This window comes from Eleutherodactylus coqui, chromosome 7 (genome assembly GCF_035609145.1).
Source record: "Eleutherodactylus coqui strain aEleCoq1 chromosome 7, aEleCoq1.hap1, whole genome shotgun sequence".
In the NCBI taxonomy this organism is placed as follows: domain Eukaryota; kingdom Metazoa; phylum Chordata; class Amphibia; order Anura; family Eleutherodactylidae; genus Eleutherodactylus; species Eleutherodactylus coqui.
The window spans coordinates 154,544,030-154,559,115 of record NC_089843.1 but is presented as its reverse complement, the minus strand read 5'-3'; the positions used below and the strand labels follow the sequence as shown (position 1 = coordinate 154,559,115).

At 43.9% G+C, this 15,086-nt stretch overlaps 1 protein-coding gene across 2 annotated transcripts in view; it reads left to right on the top strand.

Annotated features, from left to right (window-relative positions):
* The window catches only part of EGF (epidermal growth factor), a 117,290-nt gene extending 102,557 nt beyond the window's left edge, over nucleotides 1–14,733 (top strand). For both annotated transcript variants that reach the window (XM_066573831.1, XM_066573832.1), the window contains 2 exons: nucleotides 2,767–2,844; nucleotides 13,426–14,733. In XM_066573831.1, the coding sequence (XP_066429928.1) occupies nucleotides 2,767–2,821 (55 nt within the window). In that variant the 3' untranslated portion in view covers nucleotides 2,822–2,844; nucleotides 13,426–14,733. The remainder of the gene's footprint in view (nucleotides 1–2,766; nucleotides 2,845–13,425) is intronic.
* Nucleotides 14,734–15,086: the final 353 nt, after the last annotated feature.

Genomic DNA, 15,086 nt, shown 5'->3' with positions numbered 1-15,086 from the left:
CAAAATGAGCAGCTAGTATTGAAAGCAAATGACTAATGATTCCTGCTGAGAACTGGCATGTTTTGATTGAAATTCAGCAATATAACATCTTAATAATCCCTCACTTCCTCCATCTGTTCCTGGTTTGGCCATCTCGTCAGAGTTATCTTCGCTATCTTGAGTTGGATGACTATATTTGCTGCTGAGCGTTTTCACGGAACCCTGGAAACATTAGTTCTCTATTTGCTGTGAAGACATGTGGTATATAGCCTCGCTCATTGTGGTATTAGGATACCCATCCTAGCTGACATGTGGGTTCACTTGATGACATAATAAATGTAACCATGCCAGAAAACATGTGTGGTGCACAGAGAATAAGACTGAACGTTATATCTCGGTCTTACATAAGTTAACCAAGCACATGTGTGGCCATCGCTACTGATCCAGGGAAGAACCTCACAGATGTTACTTCTTAGCAAAAAGTTGCCCCAACGACCCGTGTGATGATCACTTTTCTCACTGCTACTGCTATGTTTGGTAACAATTGGAAGGCAGAGCTTTAACGATTCCAGTAGAACTGGGGAAATGGCAAATCGTTGGCACCGATGCCCTTAAAAATGCCATTGGTGATGGAAGATCCAATATTTGTTTTCTCCGGTAATGCATTGCTTTACTTTTTGTGTCTTATTCTATTATTTTATACATGTACCCTGTTTCCCTGAAAATAAGTCATACACTGAAAATAAGACATAGCATGATTTTCCAGAATTTTTGAGGATGCAAAATTATTTTTCAGGCTTTTTGAGGATGCTTGAAATATAAGCCCTACTCCGAAATTAAGCCCTGCTAACAGTTAATTTAACAAGTCAATATAAATAGTGTCCAGGCAGCTATACATGTAAAAAAGTTAAACCTTTTTGAACAAGAATTATTATAAGACACTGTCTTATTTTCAGGGAAACACAGTATATATTTATTTGTTTTGAAAATACTACAAATATTTCTGAGGTATCTGAAAATTAAGTAGGGTTAAAGGGGTTAGAAGGACTCCCAACAACAAGCTGATCAGAGCAGGGGGAGCCTGTTAGCAATGTAGCACCACTATATTGGGAAATACAATATATTTCCTCTACAGGGAAAATAAAGCATTACACAGTTCTTACTGAAATCAATGGGCTGCCCATGTAATGAACAGGTATGTCTCCTGCACAGCTATATTCTGGAGGAGGACCCCTTATCTAGCAGCATGTTTGTGAATAGGTCTTCTAAGCCATACTGATGGGTGTGGGATTTCCTGCTGATCTTCTTCTTGCTATTTTAAAGGGTGGTTTCACACCTGCACTCAGCGTTCCGCTTTCCTGTTCTGTTCGGGGAGCAGGCAAGGGGAATCCCCATGGCCAAACAACTCCGTCTAAGGATGGAACCGAACAGCGCCCAATGAATCCCATTGACTATAATGGGGTCTGTTCGGTTTCCGCTCAAATGCCTAGCTTTTGGACAGAAGAAAAAGCGCTGCGTGCACCTCTTTTTCTTCTGTTTTTTTGAGGCAGACCAGAAATGTGAAACCGGACGAATACTGTGCAGTCAAAAGTAAACAAACAAAAAATACTAAATGAAACTTATTCTAGCACTTCCATCCTAAATCTCTTCCTGATACTATTTTGCCTCAAAGGACAATTAAAACTGAGTAACGTCTTATAGAATCTTCTCTCTGTGCCCCCGGAGCTCAGCCATGTCCTCCTCACAATCCTATGGAGGGCTATAAGTAAACTGGTTGCAGCAGGAGCCTCTCCCCTCTGCCCTGCCTACAGTAGGACAAAAAGATTGTTAACTCCCCCTTGGCTAAGCTCCACCCCATCCAGCTGCCACCAGTCAAAAATGGAACAGATCAACAAGAGATTAACCCCGTCTTCTCTGCAGCATTTCTACAAGACTGCTTTTTTTCAGCATTGTGTATGAAATCATACAAACTGACAAACAATTGGGGCAACTGTATTTCTTCTTTACTGTTCTCATCTATTTCTAGGTTCAGTGTTGCTTAGAAAAAAAAACCTTTTTTTGCATACAAAATACTGGGGATGGAAGTACTGGTTGCAAACGTAGTCAAAGCCAATAAAATTGAGTCCAATGTCTAAGCAATTAGACTAAAACATATTTTTAAAAGGGCGCTCTTGGATCTGCTAAGAATGAGTAAAACAATAACCTTTGCAAAACGCTTTTCTTTGGGAACCCTCTTCTGTTCCATGCTGATGGTCTGTTATTACCCTTTCCCTGACAACCCCAATGCTGTAGAAGCCATCTAGACCTATACGTTGTGTTATCATGATGAGAAGAAGATGCCATCATGTCTCTTTTCCTTAATCGATTGTTTCCCAAACTCTAGCCTTCACCAACAAGCCTGGTTTTCAAGATTTCCAATATATTGCACAGGTACTTATTTTCAGTTCTTCAGATATTGCCACAAGTGTTCTCTCTACAAGGTATTTTCAAATCATGGCTTATTGGAGTCGCGAGGACTGGCGATGGGGAAACACTGCATTAATACATTTTTGGTGTTTGCAAAAATCGGGTCTCCAAGATCACTTTAATCTTAATTTCTGTATGGTGAATCTCTTAGGGTATGGGTTGCAATGTTGTTACCTACCATATTTTACAAGCAGCTGGTTGAGCGTGTGGTTGGCTGCACAATCATGTCCATACAATGCAACACTATTAGCAATGAACTTTGGAAAAGCTTCTATGCCTCGTCTGATTTGGACATCCATCTATTTTTGTTTTTATTACAAGGCATCAGCTCAAGAAAAGCAGAACCGCTGACAGGCCCCACGTTGAGCAGCATTAGCAGCGAGTGGAAGTCGGCCTACGGTACAGTAACTCTTTATTAATAATAAGTCACAGGGAAGGATCAAAGGGCAGGAGGGATCCACTTGAGATTATCCATGAAATAATTCACATCTTCTATACATTAAGTAGCTGCCAGATTCATCTAGTGCTTTGCCCTGAACTTCAGTTCATCTTAATTCATTGTTATCCCTCCAAGTTCCCAGCTGCCTGGATATAGAGCAGCTATGAGCCGCTGTTATTGTTAGCCGTGGCACAGAACAGTTGGAGGGCTGAATCTAAATTAAGGAAATGACAAAGTGATGACATGGCGTATCAGTGAGAGTCACCGGCAAATTAGAGGAGACCCTTGTGCTTCGGAGGGCTGCAGCGGTTTTAGCAATACACACATGTATAAGTGGCTAATAGATCAGATAGAAGAGATTAGTATATTTGTGGCTATGTACATGGACAGGTCGGCGTTACACGAGCGTATGCGTATTTGTATGCGCCCCGGTACAACTTTTTTGCACACTGAATGAGTCTTTTTGCGCTTGTATTGGTGTATCTTACTGGACTTTTTCTGCCGGGAGGGCATGTTCATTTTCACGTGGCAAACAAAGAGGCATCGATTGAAATGGCTAATTTGTCTAATGAGTTCCACTAGACATTTCAGTGCGCACGCATTTGCGCACCGTCCATTGACTTCCATAAGGACCTTTGGTGCACAAAAATGGAGCATGCTGCGTTTTTTTGCGCAACCAGATTGCACGCTCAAAATATGGAAATGTGAGCGAACCCATTGAAATCAATGCTTTCTCTCTTCTGTGTATTGCATGCATACATTTTGCATGTGTAAATATGTCCATGTGACCCCGGCCTTAGTTACACATGGGACATACAGTATGGAGAAATATTGGGAGATTTATAAAAGCTCATGCGCTTAGATTTTGGTTTATAGGGCCACTTCCACACAGGCAACGTGATATCTCAGTGATATCGCATCTGTGTTCTGTGCAATATCGCTGCATTTTCTTGGGGCGATATTGCGATTTTTTTTGGTTGCTAAAAAGTCGTACGACTTTTAAGCGTTCTTTTGCCGGGATTTTCAGGAGGGCTTGTAATATAAGCCCTACCCTGAATATAAGCCCTGGCTGCAATAAAAACACACAAAAAAACAGATGCATCACCAAACAGCCGCTGCCACACTTCTCCGCAGCTCCCCAGCACTTGTCTTCAGGCAATTCTTCCTGGTCTGGGGTTTGAAAAATCCCGCCTCCAAGAAGCGCAGTCTCTGATTGGTTCTCAAGCACCTCGGCTCAGTAGTCAGAGCCAGCGCTCGATGAACCAATCGCAGCCATTCAATGAAGTGCAGAGAAGTGGGGCAGCAGCTGTTAGGTGACGTATCTGCACTAATTGCAGCTAGGGCTTATTTTAGGGCTTTTACAGTTGGATTTCCTACTGTAAAAGTTGCATCGCACCACACGAGACCACTGTTTCATACGATGCAATGCAACAGAAAGAAAGGCTCCATAGGGAAATATGGGCTACAAACCATAGCAAATTGCGGCTGTATAGAGCATGCCACAATTTTATATTCTCGCAATGTTGCAGGGTACAAAACATCGCTCGTGTGAAGGAACCCATTGGAAAGCATGGGGTTCACAAATATGCATTTTGTAGCACTGTCGCATTGCTACAAAATCGTGTGATTTTGTATCCCATGTGGAAGCGGCCTAATGCGACTTTTTTCAGTCTGAGTGACATGTACCAGATTTATGAAAGCTGTGAGACTGTTTTTAATTATTTATGCCTGGTCACAGCATTTTACATTTAGCCTAAATTGGTGGGCATGATTAAGGTGGTGCCATGGTTCACACCTGATTTATAAAGTGCGGCTTTTCTGGAGTCCAGTGCTGAGGAGATGTATTTCCAGCACCAACTTTCACACCACAAATTAGGAGCAAGATCCTTCTTTCTCTGACATCCAGTGTGCTACTTTTTGATGACTTTGTCTTATAATAGATTAGACCAAAAGTCACACATAAAAGTCACATATGGTAAATCTCCCCCTATATGTTTATGTTCAGTAGACGATTGCCATAGGAAATTAGACATTCCTAAGCCTGCTCCGCTCTGTATTCCCTTCTCCTGTACTATATGGGACTATATAGTTCAGTGCATAGATTTTTGGATTACAATTTTTTACAATTCAGAAAAATGTTAAGGTTCAGTTGACTGAAAAATGACATTTCCAACATATTGACTAGATCAGTAACACCTGGGTGTCTGGGCATTGGAAGTTCTACCATCCTTAAAAATTATCCGCTGCTGACCATTAATGGCGATGCAGTAACAAGTGCGGTCATTCTCCACTCAGGGCTTTCAATAACTCTTGATTTCAGTGATCTGACATTTGTGGGCTTCTGCTATAATGGTCTAATTAATACGACATGAAAAGGGTTTTGGACAGCTTCTTTAAGGCCTTAAAAAAACAAACGGATGACACGCAAACAGCATACAGACCCGTCTTATTGAATGAGGCAGCACATAGTACCAAGTTTTTTTCATGCAGACACAGAGTGCGTAAAAAAACCTCATCGCATGCATTATTCTGCTCCGTCTTATGGACGAGACTCATCCATTCAAGTCAATGAGGAGAGAAAAAAACAGGCAGCACATGGATGTCATCTGTGTGCAGTGTCTGTGCTGTCTGATTTTTTTTTAACCCCTTAAGGACCAAGAGCTGTAAATTTATGGCGCTTGGCCCTGGGCTTTAATCCCGCCTGATAGCAGATCTACATGAACCAAAACCATACATATTATATATCAAAACTTCCGAAACAAAACGAGAACTCAGTCCCATACCCAATTTTAGCATAAATATACTAATAAAAAAAACAGCTATAATTTTAATAATATATAAGAATCTTTTTGTTAGCTTTTTACCCCCAATAAAACTCAAAAATGGAAAAAAGAATAGTGAACAAAGATATTTTAAAAAAGCCCTATATGTCATGGAAAAAAACATCAAAAATAATTTTGGTAGCTAAAGAAAAAAAAATAGGGCAGTAAAACTGCCACATGGGTAAAATCCCTAAAAAGCATCTGGTCCTTAAGTTACAAAACAGCCCAGTCCAGTGGTGGCGAACCTATGGCTCAGCAGCGCTGATTCCGGCGAACACTGTGATGTCAGTATGCAGCCGGGATCCTCCTCTCCTGATGTCTCTTCTTATGTCCTGCGAGAGCAGGGGGAGGAGGCATATGGCAGCACATTGATGTCACAGTGTGCACCTGGGATCAGCGTTGCTAGCAGAGGAGCAGCGATACTTCAACTAGGAGGAGGGGGTAAGTATACGGGTCTCAGGGGGCGCTATTACTACTGGGGGCTGCTTTGGGATGTCACTATTACTACTGGGGCCACTGTGGGGTGTCACTATTACTACTCGGAGCTGCTGTGGGATGTCACTATTACTGCTGGGGCCGCTGTGGGATGTCACTATTACTGCTGGGGCCGCTGTGGGATGTCACTATTACTGCTGGGGTCCACTGTGTGCTGTCACTATTACTGTTGGGGCCGCTGTGGGATGTCACTACTACTGCTGGGGCCGCTGTGGGATGTCACTATTACTGCTGGGGCCACTGTGGGATGTCACTGTTACCGCTGGGGCTGCTGTGGGGGGGTCACTGTTACCACTGGGGCCGCTGTGGGGGTCACTGTTACTGCTGGGGCCGCTGAGGGGGGACACTGTTACCGCTTAGGCTGCTATGGGGGGGTCAGTGTTACCGCTGGGGCCGCTGTGGGTGGTCAGTGTTACCACTAGGGCCGCTGTGGGGGGTCAGTGTTACCACTAGGGCCGCTGTAGGGGGTCAGTGTTACCGCTGGGGCCCCTGTGGGGGGGTCTCTGTTACTGCTGGGGCCGCTGTGGGGGTCACTGTTACCGCTGCGGCCACTGTGGGGGGTCACTGTTAGTGCTGGGGCCACTGTGGGGGGTCACTGTTACCACTGGGGCCGCTGTGGGGGGGTCACTATTACCACTTGGGTATGTTTACACGTGGCGAAAAGCAGAATGTCTTCAGCGGAAATTCATCCAAAAAGCAGTCAAAATCTGCACTGTCTATTTTGAAGTGGCCCTGTTTTTTTTATAACAACGGAGATAAAAATCATATGTTGTGATAAGCCCCGCCACCTGATGTGTTGGCACTTTGTGATAAATAAGTGGGTTTTAAGTTGCAGTTTGGGCATTCGGTCTCTAAAAGGTTCGCCATCACTGGCCTAGTCATTCAGGGTTTAAAAATATGCAGAAAAAAGAATTGGGCTTGCTTCAGTATTTTTTTTGCAGATGTGAAAAACACATACATACAGAGAAAAAAAACTGATGCATGGACTGAAGATGGAGGCCACACAGCTGCACATGGATGGAAAAACTTCAGTTTTTTGTTGATGTTAATGTGGACTTTTTTTTATGCAAGTCTGTGCCTAGCCTGATATTGTTTGCAGCAGTCAAGTCTCAAACTGAAGTTCCTTTGGTCACCAAAGGAAATTATTGTGAGTGCCTAGCCTCCATCTATCCTGTACATGTGAGCGGCCACTCTTAACGGCATTGTAATGCCCATTACCAAGTAATGGGTCAAGTTGAATCGCGGCGCTTACCACAACGCCTGTGTGAGGGAGGCCTAAGTTACAGTACACTTGTGCTGTAAGTTAATGGTGATTCTCCTTGGTATATGCAACTCGTATTCCTCTCTGATACAAGAGCACTAATTACTCTCTCGCACAGCCTTTATTCCGACTGCCCCATAGAGTAGTACAGGGTCTTGCTCATGGTTCGCACACTTGCTGCTCCTTCTCCATAGCAAGAATGTCCCATTCATGCTCAACCTACTGCACAGACCCTTTGCAGGGAGACCCAGGCAAGCCCAACTCACAATACTCAACTCTTGTGAGGAGGTTCCCGAAACGCTCAATGCACCATTACAATTCTGCGCCAAACTTACTGCTCCCCAACTTGACACACAAACATTGCTAGTACATAGGCTCATGCTCTACACACTACCTAACAACAACACAATCAACAACAACCTGTTTGATGGGAACTCTGACACTTTTAATACATTTGCCCATCATGCCCAAATAAGGAACTCTGCATCCTCCTGCCTGGTGTGTTCTCCCTTGAAATGGGCAAGCCAATAGCAATTCTGCTACCACCAATGTAGCATATTATAGACATAAAGCATATAAGATTAAACTACAATTACTGTTCTCCACATCAAACCAGGATTGGAAGGAAAGACACATAAAGCATAATTCACATTGGTAATGAACCATGTTATGCAATACACTGCAAGTAAAAGATACATATAACACAAACATATTATGCAACACATCAGCAACAGTTCTGTGCGCCATCTGGGAAATGTTAATGTCTGCAGAAAAGTGTCTTAGCTGATTTTTGGAATGTTTGCATAGGAAAATAATCAGGAATGAGCGTTCAGCCAATAATCGACCCGTGTAAAAGAGTCCTAGTGGAGTTGTCAAGGAATAGAAGAATTTGTCTGCTTTCTTCCCTTCCCTTTCCAATCCACTGTCTGACCTCTGAAGACATTATGATTTAAGGCTGTACAGCTCCGATATTGGAAGACGTGTCGGGGTTCTCTTACTGTATATTGCCAGCCTCTCTGCTGTTGGAGCCTATCCAACATGGCACCTCATGCAGTACTGGCTTTAGCCAGCAGATAGCGCCGTTGTATAACGGCAGAAAAAGATTAAGCCCCCTAGAAAAACCAGGATACAAATTGGATTGGAAAGGGTTAAAGTGAATTGGGCTAAGCTGCAATATCATGGGCAGCACTGGGGCTGTTTTAGGAATAGCACAGTAATGTTTTTGGAGCCAGAGCGGCATGAACAACCCCTTTAAGTTTTTCAGTGCACAAACAGACATGTGATCCATTTGTAGCCATAATTCCTGTTCATACATACAGTAGATATTAACGAGCCCACGCTCTAGAAAGTGATATTTCCTACTTTACATAGCACACATTTGACATAATGACACCCACGGATTTTCCATACTCACCATTGTACCTTAAACCTCCTTTTCTTCTAGGAATAAAAGTACAGTTCTTTGTACATAAGCTCTTTTTTGGGGGAAATCGACGTGAAATCTATTGCGTAATTTGTTATCAAACAATGTATGTGTATCCAGAGCTCCCTGTGGGCCTCATCTATGGAGAATTATTATTATTGAAGCTGTGTACATGATGGATATGCCTGCCTTCTCCAAACACAGGGCTAATGAGACTGCATAACACTATATGATAACTGGGAGGAGAGTCATTTATCACTCTATTTATTTGAGTAATATGTCCCATAATGTATACATTAATAACACCAGCTTATATATAACTGTGCTGTCATGCAGCCGCCACAAGATACACATTTCACTGCAGAATGTCTCTATATAAACTATAGGTGGCAGGAATGGAAATGTCAGCTAGAGCCGATGTGGGGAAAGGGCTGCAGCACAGTAGAGCAGTGTATATTCAGCGCTCCGCCGCTTCTATCTGTTCCAAAGTTTATTTACTATACCTTGATAATTTGCATTTTCCTCCAGAGGATTTACTGCCACATGTATGTTTTCTTACTATTAATAAAAATTGGACACAAAAGGCGTATGAATCACAGCGACATTTAGGGAAGGAGAGCCATGAAATGTCTTTTTGTGTCTGAGGTCAGTTTTCTTATTGCGTCTATGGCTATGTTACTAAGCTCTAGTTTTCTGTGTCGGCTTCTGTTGCTGCAGACGATGTTTTTTTGCTCACTTCATCTCTTACATAGAGACAGTATATAATGGTACAAAGTCATGGAGGGAAAAAAAATACACATTGCAAAAAATACTGTATTTGCCATCTAAAGCTATCATTCACATTGGTATTTTTTTAGGGGAGTTGACTTTTTTTAAAGGGGTTGTCCGAGTACTTTTTTTTGTAAAATTCCGTTCCCCAGTCAGTAAAATAACACAGTCATAACCCACCTCTTCCTGCTTTGCCCCACAACGCTGCTGTGTATTCCACTCAGGTGCTTGTTTATAGTCAGTCCTGCCTGGTTCATGGGACTTCATAGGCAGCCTGTCAATGTGACATCAGAGGGGAGCAGCAGTGTGGGGGAAAGAGGTGAGTATAAGGCCTCATTCACATGAGCGTGTGCGTTGTCATGCTGGCCGCACACGCCGAAAAATCGCATGCTTGAAGAATATCTGCAATTGAGTCCCAAAATTAATTTAGCATTTTCTCATCCATTCACATTCAGCATATTGCGTGAAAAATAAGCTGCAGAGCAGAATTCCGTCGGTCCGCAGAATGTCTTCTATTAGCTTAAATAGAGACAGCTGTGTTCTTTTCTGAGCGCTGGACGCAGGTAAACTCTCTCCCCCTCCCTTTATTTTTCAGCTCCAATAGGAGTCTATGGGAGCTTCCTGTGTTTTTCGTCAAAAGATAGGTCAAGGCCTATCTTTTGATGGAACTTTAAAAAACTGTGACCGAAATCGGTTGGTGATTTGACGTTTTGACGGCATGATTTTTTCGCATGCCTGAAAATCACCAATGTGAACGGATACATTGGAATCCAATGCTTCACATGGTAGCCAATGTTTTATCGCGCCTAAATAGCAGCGTAAAAACGCTCGTGTGAATAAGGCCTTAGACTGTTAGATGCATGGGGAACAGTTCTGGCAACAAAAAAAAAACTACTTGGAAAACCCCTTTAACAAGTTAGACAATTGATCCAAAAGTAGAGATGAGCGAGCATACTCGCTAAGGACAATTACTCAATCGAGCATTACCCTTAGCAAGTATCTGCCCGCTAGGAAGAAAAGGTCCGGCTGCCGGCGCGGGTGAAAGGTGAGTTGCGGCAGTGAGCAGGGGAGAGCGGCGGGGGGGGGGGGGGGGGGGGGAGAGGGAGAGAGAGATCTCCCCTCCATTCCTCCCCGCCGCTGGCAGCCGAACCTTTTCTTCCTAGCGGGCAGGTACTCGCTAAGGGCAATGCTCGATCGAGTAATTGCCCTTAGCGAGTATGCTCGCTCATCTCTATCCAAAAGACATCAGTTTGCCATTCCTTTTTCTAAGCCTCTGCCCTGACGCAAAAAGAGATGGGGCACATATTTTAACCTAAAGGGAATAAAAAAAAGGTAGAAAATAATTAAAAATATGATTTTATTTTGGTTCAATCCATTTGGAGCCAAGGACCTTAGGGCTCTCTCACACCAGCGTATTTTGCTGCATATCTCGCAGAAAGTATGCAATGACATCTGGGGTACTTCCACTCCAGATCCCCAATGATTAACTATTGACAACCTGTCCTCATGATAGGCCTGGAAAACCTCTTTAATGTAACTCATATGGATGTCATTTCACAAAAAGGGAAACATTTATCTGTTAACTGTGCCTAGTTTACTATACTACATTTGTTGCAATTCTTATCAAACACAAATCAGTTCAGTCCGCCACCTCATCACTGTACATATGGAAGTATTTTACACCAAAAAATTGTTTTAGTTTGTAATATATTTGGTGCAGCAATTGGAGTCTTTTAGCTTTGTGACTGGGGAAAGGCAATGGCAAACCACCCCGCAAAAAACACAGTCAGCCCAGAAAACGTCCCTAGGAGTCAGTCGTGACTTGGTGCTAGCACCAGGGGACTTTACCCTAAGGGCTCCCACCCACTGGCGTTTTTTTCTCCACTGCGCTGCGAGAGTAAGTGAAAACTCTCGCAGAGCAGTGTGAAAAAATCGCTGCAATACCGCTGTGACAGTCTTTTCAATGGGGCCAGCGGCAGCAGCGCTAGCACCATTAAAAAGATATGAAGAATGCCACGGACTTCTGCTGGCTCCCCGGCACTGCTACTGAGCTCTTTTAGCAGACGGGGATTTAAAAATCCCCGCCTCCTGAAAGGGCTGTGCAGATTGGCTGAGGGCTTAGCCAATAGCAGCTACTGCTTAGCTATTGGCTGAGCGCTCAGCCAATGGCAGATAGCTCTTAGCTATTCATTCATGAATAGCAATATCTAAGCTATTCATGAATGAATAGCTAAGAGCTATCTGTCATTGGCTGAGCGCTCAGCCAATAGCTAAGCAGTAGCTGCTATTGGCTGAGCCCTCAGCCAATCTGCACAGCCCTTTCAGGAGGCGGGGATTTTTAAATCCCCGTCTGCTGAAAGTGCTGGACAACAGTGTCGGGGAGCCAGCCGGAGGACGTGGCTGACAGCAGGAGAGGTGAGTAACTTTTTAATTATTTTTTTAACCACTTTTTTATGATTATCGGGGAAGGGCTTATATTTCAAGCCCTCCTCCGATAATCATTCTGCAGGGCTTGTCAGAAACCACTGCTTTCCTCTTTTCTCTCCTCTCGCTCCCCCGCCCCTTTCCATTCACTATAGCAGCGGCCATTCAGTACTGAATGGCTGCTGTTTATTGCAAGAATAGAACCCATTGATTTCAATACATTCATTCTCATGACTGTGTTTTGCAGTTGTGGAAAACAGTAGCACCTGCTCTATATTTCTGTGTTTTGTGCAGCAAAGGCTCCCATAGAAGTCTATGCTGGTGCACCAATACGCAAGGGGAAGCGTGAAGCACTGCACAAAACATGAACATCATCAGACTAATTATTCTTTTAATCCACTGAAAGTGTGTCAGGCACACGTGTGAACTGGCCATGCCTGCGCAAAAAACACAGTAGTATGCACAGACGTGCACAAATCTACCTGAAAAAACTTGTTCATGCACAAATACATTGTACTGCGGTGAGCATTTTTGTGCATACCGTCATGTGAATAAGTCCTAATGAAAGTTAACTGGCTTATTATAATATTGGCCCTGGTGGGTGCGTGGGATGGATAAATTAGATTGGGAGCTGCATTTTGCACAGAGACGGATGTGAATGATGACAGACTGTGTACAGCGCTGTAGAATTTGTTGGCACTATGTGAGCAACAGGAAATAAATACTAAGGCTGCCTGTCCACGGGCGAAGTGATATCCCGCGACAGATCTTCACCGCCGGAGCCACCGCTGGGGAGCAGGAGACAGCTGACGGTTCTCCACACTGAGCCTATCTGACAGATAGGCTCACCGCGGAGAATCGCGGCAAATCGCAGCATGCTGTGATTTGAATCCCGCGAGCGGAGAACCGTGGACGCTGCGGCTGCGCTTTCCATAGCAACGCTTTGGAAAGCTTCAGACATCGTGATTCGCCGGCGATTTATCACCGGCGGAATCACGCCCGTGGACAGGGGGCCTAAGAGTACCTCTCAATATATACTTAAAATACTCAAGCATTCCAAATTGTTTGATACAATACAAATTCTACTATCTATGTAATTATATTGGGGGCGGCCATTCCTTTCAAAATTCCACTTTCACTGAATTTCCCTTACAGTTTTCTATTGTGAACTGTATTTCTTTGTTAGTAATACGTTTATGGAGTCCTTCCTGCTTGTAATCACACGTTGTCAAGTCACGTCTGCTTCATCCCCCTTATAACGACTGCAAAGATGTTTCTGCATAACTGGGATTCTACTAATATTATATGTGCATGCTGTTGACTTATCAGCATTCTTTCTTTTGTGCAGTGTCCAGTGAGGCTGAGAAATTGGAGAATGGACAAGTTATTGGTCTATGGAGCGTGGCCCAAGCACTCTGTCATGTATTAACTAATAGTGAATTGCCCCAGCCAGGACAAGGATCCAGTTTATTGTAAATCTGAATAAACCACAAAGGATTCCACAATCCGGACCAGAACAGATCCTCCCTTCACTACTTGTTTTTTTGTACTGCTGAGACTCACCCATCGAAATATCAGGAAACGAGGGGAAGAGTGGATGAAGACTGTTCTATTGCCAAGAGGGCTAGTTTGTCAAATATCCTCAGTTCCCTGGATTATTGTGACATTGTGATCCCGACAAATCTTGAACATGGTGAAAGTTTTTTTTAAAGCCCATCTGTATTAGAAGTAGCACCCCCTGAAACATAACTAGTACCAATGTATGATGTACTCGTAATGAAGCTAGATGTTCATGTTTCCATTAATGTACATATTGTCTATTACTACTGAAATGGACACAGGAACAAATGTGCTGCACATGTCCACTGTGAAATCATTAAACTCTCTCTACTGTGTCTAGAGCTGCTGTTAATATAGTCCCCTATCACAGATATAAGAACATCTGTAAAGGACATTGGTCATAAGATGAACAACCCATACAGATGTATTACACCGAGCGGAGGAGCACTAAACCTAAATGCCAAAGTTAGAATATATCAATCACAATATACAGATGGGCCAAATTTAAAGCTCCTCTTAGACTAAACGTTTCTCATTTGCATGAGCGAATGAGCTGGTGACGTCATCGCTAATTGGTTCGCTCTCGTGCAGCCTGTTTAGACAGGTAGATACATCGTTGACTTGGTCAATGGGAATCCTTCAATGTTTCACATTAGCGAATGTGAAACACTGAACGATCAGTGCTTAAACTGAACGGGTAGGCGATGATTTTTTTTGCCTGCATCAACTGAACGTTGACCGAAAACGTCATTGGCTCGCGTTTAGACTGAAGATTATCGTTCACTTTCTCTCGTTTGAATGATTTTTTGAACAATAATCATTCCATCTAAAAGCACCCTTAGGCTTCTTTCACATGAGCGCATATCGGCCAGCTGATATGTGCTGTGATCTGATACATTGGATTACAATGCATCAGATCACATGGGCATATTTCTTAGAGGTAAAAACGCCCAGCCAAGCCAATATACTGCCGGGCGTTTTTATGTCGGGCCCAAAAGATAGATCTGGAGCTATCTTTTGGGCCGGAATATGTTGGCCGCTTCATGGGCTTCCATGGGAGCCCACTGCAGTAGCCGTAGGTCTGTTCTCCTCCCCCCCCCCCCCCCCATGCAGGATCACCTCCTGTTCCTCCCTGCTCGTTCTGTGCAATGGGAGGGGGTGGGACGGGGGGAGCTAAGCTCCGGCCTGCGCCCATCTCCTCTCATTGATGGCTATAGACAAGGGGCAGGGACGTGGGTGGAGCTAATCACCCACCCTCTCCCCGCCCCTTGTCCATAGCTAACAATGGGAAGAGGCAGGGCAGACCGGAGCTTAGTTCCGCTCCCCGCTTCCCTCCCATTGCACAGAATGAGCAGGGAGGAACGAGAGGTGAGCCTGCGATGGGGAGGGAGGGGAAATGGGCGATGGCCTGGTGAGCTCGGCACATTTGCGTTGGCCTCACCAGGCCAT